This window comes from Coenobita brevimanus, chromosome 101 (genome assembly GCF_032717465.1).
Source record: "Coenobita brevimanus isolate Jiangsu-jjx chromosome 101, ASM3271746v2, whole genome shotgun sequence".
Lineage (NCBI taxonomy): Eukaryota > Metazoa > Arthropoda > Malacostraca > Decapoda > Coenobitidae > Coenobita > Coenobita brevimanus.
The window spans coordinates 10,280,982-10,296,009 of record NC_137054.1 but is presented as its reverse complement, the minus strand read 5'-3'; the positions used below and the strand labels follow the sequence as shown (position 1 = coordinate 10,296,009).

The following is a 15,028-nucleotide window of genomic DNA, read 5'->3' as shown; positions in this document are numbered from 1 at the left end:
TGTCACAAAAGCCTGAAAGTATTAAACCTATTCTATCATGTCCAGGGCAATTTTAGCTTTGTATTCCCGCTAACGTCAGATAATTTCCCTTAGCTGTAAGTTAGAAGAAAGTGTTAAGGTGTAATATCCAAAATAAATTGTTATGGAAGACACGGCCATCATTCACTTGTATGTTTGCTAAATTTGTGGGGGGCGCGGTAGCACAGTGGTAGCGCGCCGGACTCGTAATCGGGGGATTGCGAGTTCGAGCCTCGCCCGGGCTGCCGTGCCGGGAGTGGTAGCTCGCTCCTGTAACCCTAGCGGGGCTATATAGTCCAATACAGGGCTTAGCTCGGGGGAACTCCATTTCTCCCATTTTTTTGCTAAATTTGTATCAACATAAAGGGGTAAATGAAGGCTAAATCCAGCTCGGAAATTGTATCCTAAGGATAATAATATCATCTGGTGGTAGCTAAAGTAAATAAATAAATAAAAAAGGAAAAACGTACAGAGTAAACACACACACACACACACACACACACACACACACACACACACACACACACACACACACACGATTAAGAACAATAAGGAACAATATAGCCTGCAGAGTAAACACACACACACACACACACACACACACACACACACACACACACACACACACACACACACAAAGACATCTGTCCAAGAAGAAACACTTGTGACACTCCGTACATCACCATGACAGGATTTATTTTACCACCAACAAAAAACTCTCTCAAAAATACTAAACCTCATCTTCTCCAAGTTTTAGTGATAAGTAGGCCTTGTATTTTTTGCATAGGACTTAAGTGTATCTCAAGGAAGAGTATTTTTTGGCGGTAGTTAGGTTATGTAAGTAGCTAGTCTCTCTCTGTCTCTGTCTGTCTGTCTGTCTGTCTGTCTGTCTGTCTGTCTCTCTCTCTCTCTCTCTCTCTCTCTCTCTCTCTCTCTCGTATGTCGGACTCTGTCTTTCCGTCTTTCGTCTGTCCCTCCCTCCCTCTCTCCCCTCATTCTCTCTCTCTCTCTCTCTCTCTCTCTTTCCTGTATGTGTCGGTCTCTATCCGTTTTTCGTCTGTCCCTCCCTCCCTTCCTCCCATTCTCTCTCTCTCTCTCTCTCTCTATCTCTCTCTCTCTCTGATTATCACGAAGCGAGGATAATTCAGGTAAGCCGATAATTACAATCTCTTCTCTCCTCTTCCCACTTCCTTCTTCAATGGCGGAGGAAAGAACACCGCGCCTCTCTCTCTCTCTCTCTCTCTCTCTCTCTCTCTCTCTCTCAATCATCTTTTCTTCGTTTTTTATGCATGTCCCTTTTTAAATACCTTTTCGACTTTCATCTTTAAATAATTCCTGTCATTCTTACTTCTGCTTCTTCTATTATTATTATTATTATCATTATTACTGAGAAAACAGGACCTCTTCTAGCAACACCATCTCAGTTACTCTTGTAATATTATATTCTCCCCTTTTGCCCTTTATATCTTTAAGCTACTTTAGTCTCACCTACAGTTCTATTTATCCTTAATCCCCAGATCTCTCCACAGCCTCATCTCTTCAGTTTTTCCTCTATCCCACATGCTATACTTTTGCCTTAATCATCGTATTCGCAAAGTTACTTATTTTTCCGACTAATTTTCTCTCTTATTATTGTCTCCTTCTGCCCCACATCTCACTTCACAATTTCATCTTTTCAGTTACTCTCGTTCTCTTCCTATGTCTTGCTTAGCTTATGAAAAATTTATTATTTTTTCGCATAAGCTTGTCTCCCATATTCTCCGTCCCCCCTTTTCCCACATTTCTTTTCACATTTTTATCTTTTCATTTATTTTTCTATGTCACACTTTCTCCTCCCCTGCTTCTGCTATCACAAATTTACTTATTTTCCACCTACTGTATCTCACATTCTTTTCTTCTCTCCTACTTCTCTGTCACACTTTCATAGCAGTCTTCCCTCTATCTCACATTCACTCCTTTTGCGACCATGTCCGGTAAAAAGGGTGCCTGATATTACAACATTTCTGCGTCTCACTGCTCTCTGGTGGCTAACCTTGCTAAATTATGAGAGGTTTTGTATGTTCCTCTGCTCATAGATGTTTCTCTCTGATATGATGAGTCAGGTTGGAAACTGATGGATATGCCGTATGTGCGAGGCAGAAGTGATGGAATAGTAGGACTTATGACCTCCCCCCCCCCTCTCTCTCTCAATTCCACATCATTTTAATCGACTTTGGAATGATGCGTCGCAATCAAGGGGTTAACAGAGTCTGTATTTAATCCCTTCAGGTCGAAAAGGCATCCCAAATTTGGACTGAATTTTCTTATAATAAAAATAAAATAAATACGTCACCTGGTGAAATGGATTCTCTCTCTCTCTCCCGTCCATGTCTTACTCTTGCTTCATCCTCTTTCAAGGCCTGAATACACAAAAGGCAATAGTCCAACCTAAATATGAAAGAAAACCATCTCTATTACTTCTTTCTCCACTTCTCTCCCCTCTCCTTCCTCAGCCTCTCACTATCTTCCATAAAGTAACACAGAGGCTGTTGCTATGAAGTGAATATACAATTAATCAAACATTATAATGATCATGATTTTTTTCCATTCGTTTGTTCGAGATGGTCAATAATTGGATGGTGCTGAGTTAATGAAAAATGGCCCCATATCTGTACTTACTAAATGAACCTCGTTTTTTCTTCAAAATTCTCTTTGTTTTCCCCAACTTTGTTCATGATCTGGCTTTTCCTCCACCTTGATGTCTTCGTTCCTTTCCTTGCTCGTATCTATTCTCCTATATAATAAAATATAAGTGTGATCATAAAGTCAGCTAGTATGATCATCTCGCCGGTCTGTTTTTCTCTCTTCACTTTCAACAGCCATATAACTTTCCTAGTCTTCACACCTCAAATTAAAATCTAACACCCAAATATTTCGCTCCAGTGTTATGTTAGGCCTAGTCAGTGCATTATCTCAATTAATTTTCTTCTCACTACGCTTCCCTGTGCTATTCCTCTCACTCTACTGTTACTTCCTCCGTACTCCTCTCTCTACGAATACTACCCTCCGTTCATCTCACGGTCTTTCCTGCCACCTTGTTTTTCCATCCAGTCACTGTCTTCGTGCGTCTCACCTCACCTTAACTACTGTTCTACATCTCACTCTACATATATTATTTTCCCACATCTTACTCTGCTGCCAAACGTCCGGGTTCTCAATTTGCTACCATTATGTTCATGCCTCACGCTCTGTTTTGCTACCAATTTCTTCACTCCGCGAATACTTTCTAACAAGATAACATCACCTTCTCACTCTACTAACTTCGGGCATCTTACTATCATTATATTTTTTATTCCACTCTTTTGCTATCATCCCGTCTTTCATTCTTCACTGTCACCCTGCTTCTCACTCTATCTTTGTGCCTGTTACAGTCAGTCTGCCTTTCACTTTACTATCGTCCTAACTTTTATTCCTTGCTATTAGTCTACTTCTCATTCTACCATCTTCGTGCCTCTTACTGTTAACATACTTTTTATACTTCACTGTCACCCTGCCTCTCATTCTGTTTTCGTGCCTCTTACTATCATTCCACCTCTCACTCCACTCTCTTACTAACACCCTACCTTTCACTCCTCACACCCACCCTGTCTTTCACTGTTTCTTCATGCCTCTTACTATCATTTTAGCTCCCACTGCACTTTTCTACTGTCACCCTATCTTTCACTCCTCACAGTCACCCTATCTCTCTTCAAAACTCTTACTACCACTCTGCTTCTCACTCCTCACTCTCATACTCTGTGCCTCACTGTCACCCTGCTTCTCACTTTATTTTCACCCCTCTTACTGTTATTCTATCTTTCAATCACTTCCTTGCTACCATTCTACCTCTCACTCCTCACTCTCATCCTGCCTAATCATTCTTCGTCTCACTGTCACCCTGCCTAACCAACCTCTGCCTAACCACCATGCCTGACACCACAGCATCCGGTGTCGTGGCAGCCTAGCGCAGACGGGACGCGGATGGTGGGCCATATGCTTCTCAACAAGCACGTCAAGGGCGAGGTAGGGGCTGCCTCAAGTGCCGCCATCCTGGGCCTCAAGGTTAGCGGGGGAAAGATCCTTGACTCGGGCAAGATCGGGGCGCTGATAGAGAAGGTGAAGAAGGGCAGCATCGCGGACACCGTGGGACACCTCAGGCCGGGTGAGTATTTGTCTGTATGTCTGCCTCATCTGCCTATCTGTCTATCTCTCTATATATCTGTCTATCTATCTGTCTGTCTGTTATTCAGTCCGTTTATCTGCAGCCAAATATCGGACGGAGTGGCTGACAAAGGAAAGATGGAGGAGTACCGTACAGTTGTTGGGGGTAGTCGACACGTGTAAGCTCAGATGAATCAAGGGAGTAACTGATGGTAAACTACAGTACGTTTTTGATTGGCTACTCTGATTAAGATCCCTAACCCCCTTCATCTCAGTTTAGGGCCACGTGTAGTCATAGTGGAGGAATAGATTCAAGGAGACTCATCCCTATCTTGTGACTAACGTTCATATAATTTCATGCCACCACCACTTAGCTTTCAAGTTGTGACAGTGGCCCAGTTTCGTCATATGAAAAAGCAGAGGGTGTTGGATGGGAAAAAAATCAAGAGCGAGTCTGGGTGAATAAATGAAATACTGTGCTTCATGGTATATAAGGATGAGTACCAAAGCTGTGGGATCTTGGCTCCTCTCTGGCAACATGGTGGTACACTGGTATGGCATGCGTTACCCAGTCTGCAATCCCTTGGACCTTGGTTCGAGCCCCAGTCATTTCGGACGTTTCAAGTGGGTGCTGGTAGTGTCCATTCATATGCTTACACCATGTTAGTTCATACTGATGACACATGCAGGCCCTGACACACACACACACACACACACACACACACACACACACACACACACACACACACACACGTGACGCGTCACTGTATTTTTAGCAGGAAGGTTCGATCCTCCACTGGACCATACAGATAGCACCAAAGACAAAACTTTAAATGACCGTTTCCCTGTGAGCCCCTCCTAAGCCAAGCCAGTGTGGTGAGGTATGGCTTAACCATTCGTAGTGGGGACGCCCGATTCTGTATTGAATAATTCCTGGACAGACAATAACAAGGATGACACTGGGTCAGGTTAATTAAAAATTCCTTTATGCAAATGAACCATTGAATACAATCGACTGGATGAAATATAACAAGAAAAGACGTTAACGTTCTAAATGAGGCTAATTAGAATACAAAGAAGAGAGTAATGAGTATACAACAGATGAAACACTGAATAAAACCCACAGGACGCAGCCATCCATCTATCGATCACCCAAATCTTTATCGCCCCATCAGAAGTGTAGGGGACCAGAGCTAGGCTACTCATTCCAAACATTTAAGTCAAAAGTGCAAAGTCTCTAGCTACTGAGCAGCATTATGTGATCACTAAGCTCCAAACATCTCTCATGGGGTACGTCGGGTTGGAGAGCCTCAAAAAACAAGAACACATGATGTCTATTTGTTGGCTATATGGTTAAAACGTAACGTAGTGAATGGTTTCGTGTGTTACAGGAAACTATTTGACCTGTCATTCAGTTATCAGAAGTTACCACAACTTCTACTGAGTTGATGCAGGGATGATAATAATAATAATGATAATAATAATAATAATAATAATAATAATAATAATAATAATGATAATTAAAAAAAAAATAATAATAATAATATTTTTTAAATACGTTACCAAGAAACAGAGTGCAAACGAGTCAGTGAATATAATCGTTTGGATATGGCAAGAGCAGAGGCAGTCATCGTACTAAGTGACGAGAGAATGAGTATAAAGTATATGAGATACTGAATAAAACAGACTGGATGTAGCAAGAATGACGATAAAAGAGAAGTGTGGGTGACTCATTGGAAAGAGTAAAGAGTTCTGACCACACACACACACACACACACACACACACACACACACACACACACACGTAAACACAGTACAGGAGCAAGAGCATTAGCACCTGGTTAATGATACACCTTGGCAGCGAAATTATCAACAATTTCGGTGCTCTTCGTTTTAAGTACCGCATGCAAATGACTCTGCAATTGCATCCGCGGGGGAGCACAATTATAGCCGGATTATTGAGAAGGAATAACATCGATTATCCGGTCCTGAGATTAATTAAAATACTGATACAAAGAATTCCATAACGAGGTAGTGAAGGATGTGACGGTAAGGTGATGGTGAGGTGGTGGGATGGGCGAGAGATGTGAGAGACGGGAAGGAGAGGAAACGGTGATTGGGGAAAATGCATGAGAGAGAGGAGGATTAGTAAGTGAAAAGTGGTAAGAATAGATGAGTAGGGAGGGAGGGAGAGGAAAGAGTAAATAAAGGAAGAAATGCGGATGGAAGACAGTGACAGGGAGGAGTGGGAGAGGAATGGAAATCAAAGACGATTAAGAAAGAGCGTCGAAGGAGAGATATTAAAATGGGATAAAAGACAGATTGAAATAAGAAACGCGATTAGAAAATTAAGAACAATAAGAGGAAAAGAAAATACGAAGGTAGAGGGAAGGATAAGGAAAGAGAGAGAAGATAAAAAGGATTAAAAGGAAGATAGAAACTGGGAGAGGAAGGAATGGAAAAGAAAAGGGGGTTAAAAGAGGATGAACGAAAGGGAGAGGGATGGGTAAGAAGCAAGAGGAAGAAAGAAGTGAAAGAAAAGTGGAAAGACGGAGGGAGAGTTCTGCAAGGAACGAGAGAGAGAGAGAGAGAGAGAGAGGGGGGGGGGAGAATGGGAGGGGCTAGGAGAAGAGCCAGCGTGCTTGTATGGTGGCTGAAGGAGAAGTGGAGGGATGGAGGGAGAGGAGGAGAGAGGCAAGAGGAGTCTTTCAGCGAGGGAAGAGAAGGAGGGGGAGGGAGAGGAGGGAGGGAAGGGAGTCAGCGTGCTTGTATGGTGGCCGAGGGGAGAGGCGGAGGAAAGGGAGGAAAAAGGGAGAGAAGCATAGGGTACAGGGGGGGGGAGGTAGAAGGATGGGGGTACCTGAGGGTGGAGAAAGAAGGATGGGAGTGATGGGGAGAAGAGTGAAGGATGGAGGAAGGGAGGGAGGGTCAGTGTGCTTGTATGGTGGCTGATGGTGAGGGAGGGAGAAAGGCAGGGAGAGAGGATAGAGAGGAAATGCATGGAGGGGGGAGGGAGGGAGGGGGGAAGGGAGCGAGGGAAAGAGAGAGGGAGCGAGAGTCAGCGTGCTTGTATGGTGGCTGAGGGGAGGAGAGGAGGGGTGGAAGCAAGGCAAGAGAAAAGAGAGGAGGAGAGGAGAGGGAGGAAGGGAGAGATGTGAAGGAGGGAGAGGGGGGAGAGGGTAGGGATGAGAGGAGAGTCAGCGTGCTTGTATGGTGGCTGAGGGAAAGGGGGGGGGGCGAAGGGGGTAGAAAAGGAAAGAGGAGGGAGTAGAAGCACAGAGAGGGGGCAGAGAGAGGGAGAGAGTGAGGGAAAGGGGGGAGGGTGGGAGGGAGAGTCAGCGTGCTTGTATGGTGGCGGAGGGGCGGAAGGAGGGAAGGAGGTAAGGAGGTAGGGAGGGAGAGAGATGGCCGAGAGAGAAGCCTAGGGAGGGTAAGTCTCAGTTCTGCAGTGTCTGTGTGTCTAGACGGCCACGGTCGCGACACTGGCCCTCCCCTTCCCCTCCTGCATTCCTGCTAGTTCTTCCCTCCCCTCCCCTTCCCTCCCTTTCCCTTCCCTTCCCTTTCCTCCAACCCTACTAGCTCGTCCCTCCCTTCCATTCCATTCCAGTCCCTCTATTCCCACTAGTTCTTCCCTCCCTTCCATTCCATTTCTACTAGTTCTTCCCTCCTTTCCATTCTATTCCCTCCATTCCTACTAGATCTTCCTTTCCTCCCTTCCTTTACCCTCCCTTTCTCCTGCTCCTACTGGTATCTCCCTCCCAGTCCTTCCCTTCCCTTGTATCCACCTTCCCTTCCCTTGTGTACCCACCTTCCCCTCCCTTCCCTTCCCTTCCTTTCCCTTCCCTTCCCTTGAACTCTCCTACTATTTCTTATATTCTTGTCTTTCATATCAACTTCTCTCTCCTTTTCCAACAGTTTCTTTGCCTCCCTCATATTCGCTTTTCTTCTGCCAGTCCTTCCCTTCATTCCCTTCATTCCCTTCTTTTCCCCACCTCTGTCTTTTTCTGACATAATCTCTGCTTTTCCTTCCATGCCTATCCTTTCCCTTACACCCTCCTTCTCCTTCTAGGTTTCCCCGTCCTGTTCTGTCTTTCCTTTCCATTCCTTTCCCTTTCCTATTTCTGAACTTTCCTGCCATCCTTTCCCACCTCGTCCCTATTTCCTCCTCACTTCTTTCCTGTTAGTCTTTTCCTTTCCTTCCCTTCACTCCCTCTACTCATTTTTACTGAATCTTCTCTCCAGTTTTCCTTCCTCCCCTTGAACCATCCCTCAAGTAACATTTTCTTCTTTTTATTTTTTCATTCCTTCGTTCTCTTCTGCCTTGTTCTTAGTTTTCCCTACCTTGTCCTTCGCTGCTACTCTTTCCACCTATTTACATTCATTCTTTCATTCTTAGCCCTTTTCCCCTTCCCTAACACTACCGCAGCATCCTCTTTCCTTTCTACTCCCTCTGCCATGCTGATATCTTCTTCTTCATTTATTTTTCCCTCATACTAATTTCTCTTTGCTTCCTTCCTTCTAGTCGATCTCTCTCTTTCTCGTCCCTTTCTTTACCATCTCTTAATATTCCCCTCCCTTTTTATTCTTTCATCCCCTTCTTTTTTTTTTATCAGTTTCCCTACCTCTGTTCTTCCCTTCATTTCTGTTTTCTTCCTTCCCATCCTTTCTTCTCATGTTGTAAAGTTTGTTTATTTCTTTCTCTTCTGTTACTTTCCATCCCATTCATAAGTTTTTCTCTTCCCGTCATTCTGTCCATTCTCCCCGTCCTCTTATTTAATTTTACATGCTCTTACACCTCCTACCATTTCCAGTCTCTTTAACTCTCCCCTCTACACGTTTTCTTCTTTCCTCCGTCTTTTCTTTACCTTTAATTAACTTCTGCTTCTTATTTTTCCACCAATTTTCCTGTTTCATCTTCCTTCTACCTAGAGATTTTTTCTGTTATTTTTTCTTTTATTTCTCTTATTCCTCCAATTCCCTCTTTTCCAGTCCTTCCCTCTCTTTGTTCCCCCCTCTGCTCTACCTTCCCTTGCCTACCTCATCCTTTCCCACCTCTTTCCATCTTTTCCATAGTTTTATAATTCTTCCTTCCTCCAACATTCTCCCTTCCTCTTCCATGTACATATTCTGTAGCCTTATCATCACCCAGTGTCTCCCCTCCCCATTTTCTTTAATTTCTCTCCTTCCCCTCCACTCAACAAACATTACTCTTCCTCCTCACTCGGCTTCATGACTCACAATACATGCTGTTGCGGTTATGGTCTCCCCCCCTCCCCTCTCTTCCCATTCTCACCCCTTCCCTTCCCCCCAGCCCTCCCTTTCTCACCCCTTCCCTCCCCCTCAACTCCTCCCCTATACTCTTCCATCTCTCCTCAGTCTGTCTAACCCCTCTCTAGTCGCAGCTCCTCGCCTCTTCCCACCCCACATTCCCTCTCCCTTAGCGCTGCCATTATTTATCTTCCCCTCATTCACCCTTCCTCTCCCCTCCGTCTGACCCCTCTCCAGTTTTCCCCTCTCTCTGTTTCTTGTCTCCATTCCCTCCAAACTTCCTCGAATCCCATCTCTCTCCCCTTTCCCTTTTCCCCTACATTAACCCTTCCTCCAATTAAACCTACCCTTTTCCTTTCTTCAACCAGCCCTTCTTCCCTCCTTCCTTGAATCTCATCCTTCCCCTCCCTTTCCCCCTAGATTAACCTCACCCCACATCCAAACCTCCCCCATCCTTTCTCTATCCAACCCTTCTTCTTCCCTCCATTTCTCAATCTACCTCCTCCTCCTCCTCCATATCTTTCCTTATCCCTCCCTCATCCTGGGGCCGCTCCCTGCACCTCTCACAGTTGCATCACTCTGGCACACGCCCACGTCTGGTTAGAGAGAGTGAGAGAGAGAGAGTGCGTCACCCCACCCCCAAGTGACCCTAACCCACCCACCCCTCACCCCTTTCCTGTCATGTTCCTTCCTTATAAGTGAACCGTGGAAATGTACGTAACTCGGCACCAGTGTACCCATTCGTTTCCTCTAGCGGTCCATCTTTATATGTGAACCACTGAAATGCACGTACCTCAGAACCCACCCTACTTCTATCCTCATCCTTCCTTACGTCGATTACTCCTTTATTAAGTGAATTATGGAAATGCAAGTATCGCGTCACCAACACTAGCCTTGAAAGTGTCGAAGCTGGCTCATGATTTGGCTGTCCTGTGTGATGGTGTACAGTTACGACGGCTGATGGAGTCTGGAAAAAGAAAACTGCTATAGATGTGGAAGATATATATACGAAGATTGATGGAGATTTAAAAAAAAAATGCTATAGATGTGGGAGATATATGTGAAGCTGGTATTCTTAAATAAACCTACTATATGTGTTGAAGATACTGGTGAGGAACTACGAAAATGTAGGCTACATAATACTGAAAGCATCACTAAGTTCAAGAAGGCAAATACCGATAAAGAACGGTATATAATGATGTTGTCTATAACGTTACCATAATTACAAGGAAGAATACTGCATGCTGTGAGAAATGCAATAGTTTGGAGTGATGCAAAGGACATGACAGCGTTGGCTATACCTGTGAGAAATTTCGTGATCCTGTCAAGAGTGATACGGCAGTCTGTGATATCTGTGAACTCAGTTGCTCAGTGAATCCCCCTACAGTAACGTAGTAATGTAGGTCGAGTATCTAAACAGCTACGACAGAAAGTGTTCGCATTTCATCAGAGTGGCAGTCAAGTGCTCGGTGTCAAAAAGCCAGAATAATAACGTCTACAGGAGAGAGCTATCATGTGTGTCAACAGCTGATAAGGATGTAACTTTTAGGTTATCTAACACATTCCGTACTATAATCAAGACATGCCATCAGTCCTGACCTAGCAACAGTCTAAAAGGTAATAATAATCCCAGAATAATATCACTGTCTTCTCTGCTGACACGAAATTATGATTAATCAGTCCGGAAGAAGGTAACAGACTTTTAGGGTCATATTTCTAGTTTGCTTCGCAGTCCTCGTGGCACCTTTCCCTCAGCGGTTTAGTTTGCATATCACAGTAATATCTCCTTTCATGCTACTCGTGCAAACACTGTCGACATCAAAACGAAATGAATAGCAGAATGTTAAGGTGCAATGTCCTAAATAAATCGCTAAGGAAGAGGTGATACAACATCTTCCAAACCACACAGAATACGACCTTTAAGTCCATTAATCTGGTGACGTACTTTCTGTGTTATTTTTCTTACCATCGAACAATTGTGTTTAACTGCAGGAAAATCTCTTGTAATGATGGGCTTTGAAACGATGTCCATTTAACCCATCCACTACGAAAACTTTCCTCCGTGGCAAAAAATCGTTTGAAAGCAGAAAGAATTAAAAAAAAAAATCCAGTAGTCCCCCCCCTCTCTCTCTCTCTCTCTCTCTCTCACACACACACACACACACACACACACACACACACACACACAGACGGTGGCCTGACTCTCTGCAGCCCTCCCATATCACCACTGGAGCACTAATCCCCACCATCGCTTCTAATATGCTACGGATATCACACTAATATCAGATGGGATAAATTAGAGGTGGGGGGAGGGAGGAGGAACGTTGTTATGAGAGAACAGTGAACTCGGCGAAATGCGGAAATCGTCACCAGTATTCTCAGGTTCCTATGCCCAAAATCTACTGAATAAAATCGTCTGGTTTAGCTGGAATAGAATACAGTACCTGAGTTGTCTCGACCATGACAGGCTTAGTGTCAAAAGTATCAACACTCTCAGGCTCACAGAACCCAATTTTCAGCTGAATAAAATCGTGTGGTTTAAGATGGAACAGAATACTAAGAGTTATCCTAAGCGTGAGAGGGTTATATTGTGACAGTATTAACTCTTTCAGCTAGAGGAATTTTTTCATTGTTCAAGCTCACGACAGACGATTTTACCCAGCTCACGAGAACCCCCCTGTAAGGAAGAGGTTACTGAAGGCGATGTCCATTCCATCTAGTTCGGATTGTCTCTCCTGAGCTGAATAAAATCGTCCTTAAATAGAACAAATAAAAAATAATGTCGCCGTAGTGATGGGGATTCTCAGTGTAAACAGAAATACTGTAAACTGTTATATCTCCATCTTGTCCAATATAAGCACTCAATGTATAAAAGACCACACACACACACACACACACACACACACACACACACACACACACACACACACACACACACACACTGGTCAACTCTGCAGTCTCCTAATTATTCATCTTCTCTGTCTCCCGAACGTTGCCATCTTCTCCAAAGTAAATAAGAAATGAAGATGTGCTCGCAAGTAGTGCAAATGTAAAAGTCAAGGGTAAATGTAGAGGTCAAGGACGCCCTCTTCCCTGACTCTTCTCTTTTTTCTTAGAGAGGCGTGAAAGTGCTCGTGAAAATATGTATCTGTTTATCTCTCTACTTCGTTTTTAGCTACGTATCTCTGTGTACTAATTTATCTGTTTAATTATGATCTCATCAGTCAAAGAGGTCTTTCTCGAACCGAATAGAATCGTCCATACATGCCAGGAAAATAAAAAGACCTCCACGGGCAGAAGGGGTTAAATACTCTACATTTTCTAGCACTACTTGTCTACTACTGGGACACATCTAGTGCTCTAAAGGTCTACTAATGTATCACCTCCTTGCAGCCTCGTTTACTTTTTTAGGCGACGAGGTGAGGGGGATCTTACAGTAGTCTAAACGTCAACATCTACTAAAGCTACTGTTCCACTATTAACAACGTGTCTGGTTTTACAGTGCAACGAGAATTATGCCACCATAAACATGATTTCAGTATGCGGGTTTAACTCATTCATTATACTGTCCACTTTGTTTTGATCTAAAACTGCCTTCTTTCTGTCTTCAATGCTGAGTTGTAACAAAACATTAACACTAGATTTTGGCGCTAGTAATGAAAAAGAGGTCTGGGTAGGACTTTGAGTCGTAGTGTTGTCTTATTTTACCACTGCACTAACAATCTGCAAATGGACGAAAATCTCCTTCAAGATGGACGGACTATACTGGCAACGTACACTGCTATTCTTCTCTGACCAACCCTAATACTCCTGTAAATGTCATTTTTTTTTTTTAAATAAGACTTGATGGATTCTACCAGTTAACTCTCTATGACGTCTATTAAGTTAAATTTTTGTTATCTCCATACGATATTTTTTAACTTAGAAGGTACTAGTCTAGTTGGAGGGTCTGACACAGCCTTCCTAAACTTCCTCACTACTAGGGCGCTTTCTTTAAGATGAATAAAATCGTCTATTAGTAATAAGGATAAGAACAGTACGAAGAGCTCAGGCTAATGAGGTTAATGGATGTCACCTTCTCTGCGTCTACAACTGTATGTACCCAACCACCAGTACTAGATTTTGTCGTTTCAGTAACCTCTCCCCTTGTGACGACGAAAGTGATTATTTTTTCTATCATCGTCACTGTGTTCTTGGTAACGTCGTCTGCTGTTTACCTGAATCTTTAATGTGGTTGGTTTGTTCTCAACTGACTGATATTCGTGATCCACAGTCAGTTCAGTTGATGGACACGTGAAATCAGATTGGAGGGCATATCTGACTAAAAACCAAGGAGATCCACTTCCTTTTAATTAAGGCTTATCGAATTTCAAGTAATCACGATTTAGTATTGAGTTGTGGGCGTGCTTCACTGCCCTGAGATGGAAACAAACTGGCTATACTTCAAGTCGTTTCTGTACCTTTTTTTTTTCTACACTACTGCTTGGGAACTAACAACATGTACTGCTATTTACCTTTAACAGTTAAAAATAGCGATGTCGTTTCCATGCTTTGACCCTCCCCAGCAGGCGACCAAAGAGATGTCTACTTTTCTATTAATACTACTGTTCTTATAACCAACGTATACCGTTACATACTGAAAGTCTGTTTGCCTTGTATTTCCACTAATTATATCATTTCTTATCCTTCTTCCCCCTCCTCCCCCTGGCCATGAGGTGATGAAGTGGAACAGATGTTTGCTGCAGGGGATGACTATCGACTTAAGAATGTCTGTTTTTGTCACTACTATTCTACTCTTTGGAACATAACTCTTATATATCTCTAGCACCACCAACAAAATTTCCCTTTTCTGACATTATAATTACGTTGTTTTCCTGTCTCCCGCAGGCGACGAGGTGATGGAGTGGAACGGACGGTCGCTGCAGGGTAAGACCTTTGACGAGGTGTACGACATCATCTCCGAGTCCCGCCAGGAGCCTCAGGTGGAGCTGATGGTGTCACGGCAGCTCTCTGACGTGGGGCGGCAGGCGCACAGGAGGCACACGCACGCAGGACTCGGCTCCAAAGGTGGGTGCACAGACATAACTTCTAACTCCTTCTTCAGTTGCTCTAACTATTCCAAAGGTGGGTGCACTGCTATAACTTTTAACTCGTTCCTGCATTTCTGTAACCCTTCCAAATGTGCGTGCACTGTGCACAGATGTAACTTCTAACTCCTATCTCCTTTACTCTTTCCAAAGGTGGGTGCTTATGCCTAATTGCTCTCTCGTACCTCCATTTCTCCGACTCTCCACTGCTTTTCTCTCCTCTGCTCAACCTTAATGTGTACCAAGTTTCTCTCTAACCTCAACCTAATCTACTCCACTGCCTTCAGTTGCCCTCCTCCTTCTCCTTTCTTTTTTTTTCTCTCTCTCTCTCATCTACCCTCTTCTCTGTCCTATCTTCATCTTCCTCTCCCATATCTCCCAGTGCCCCACCCCCCTCTCCCGTAAATTACATCCCTCTACCTCACATTCCTCTCCACCCCATTCTCCCCTCCCTTCCCTCGGCCCCACCTTCCTCT

General features: G+C 43.9%; 1 protein-coding gene across 3 annotated transcripts in view; it reads left to right on the top strand.

The window, feature by feature from the left end:
• The window catches only part of Rim (Rab3 interacting molecule), a 180,041-nt gene that overhangs the window by 57,311 nt on the left and 107,702 nt on the right, over positions 1-15,028 (top strand). For all 3 annotated transcript variants that reach the window (XM_080284281.1, XM_080284282.1, XM_080284280.1), the window contains exons 5-6: positions 3,979-4,198; positions 14,353-14,532. In XM_080284281.1, coding sequence (XP_080140407.1) covers positions 3,979-4,198; positions 14,353-14,532 — 400 coding nt within the window. The remainder of the gene's footprint in view (positions 1-3,978; positions 4,199-14,352; positions 14,533-15,028) is intronic.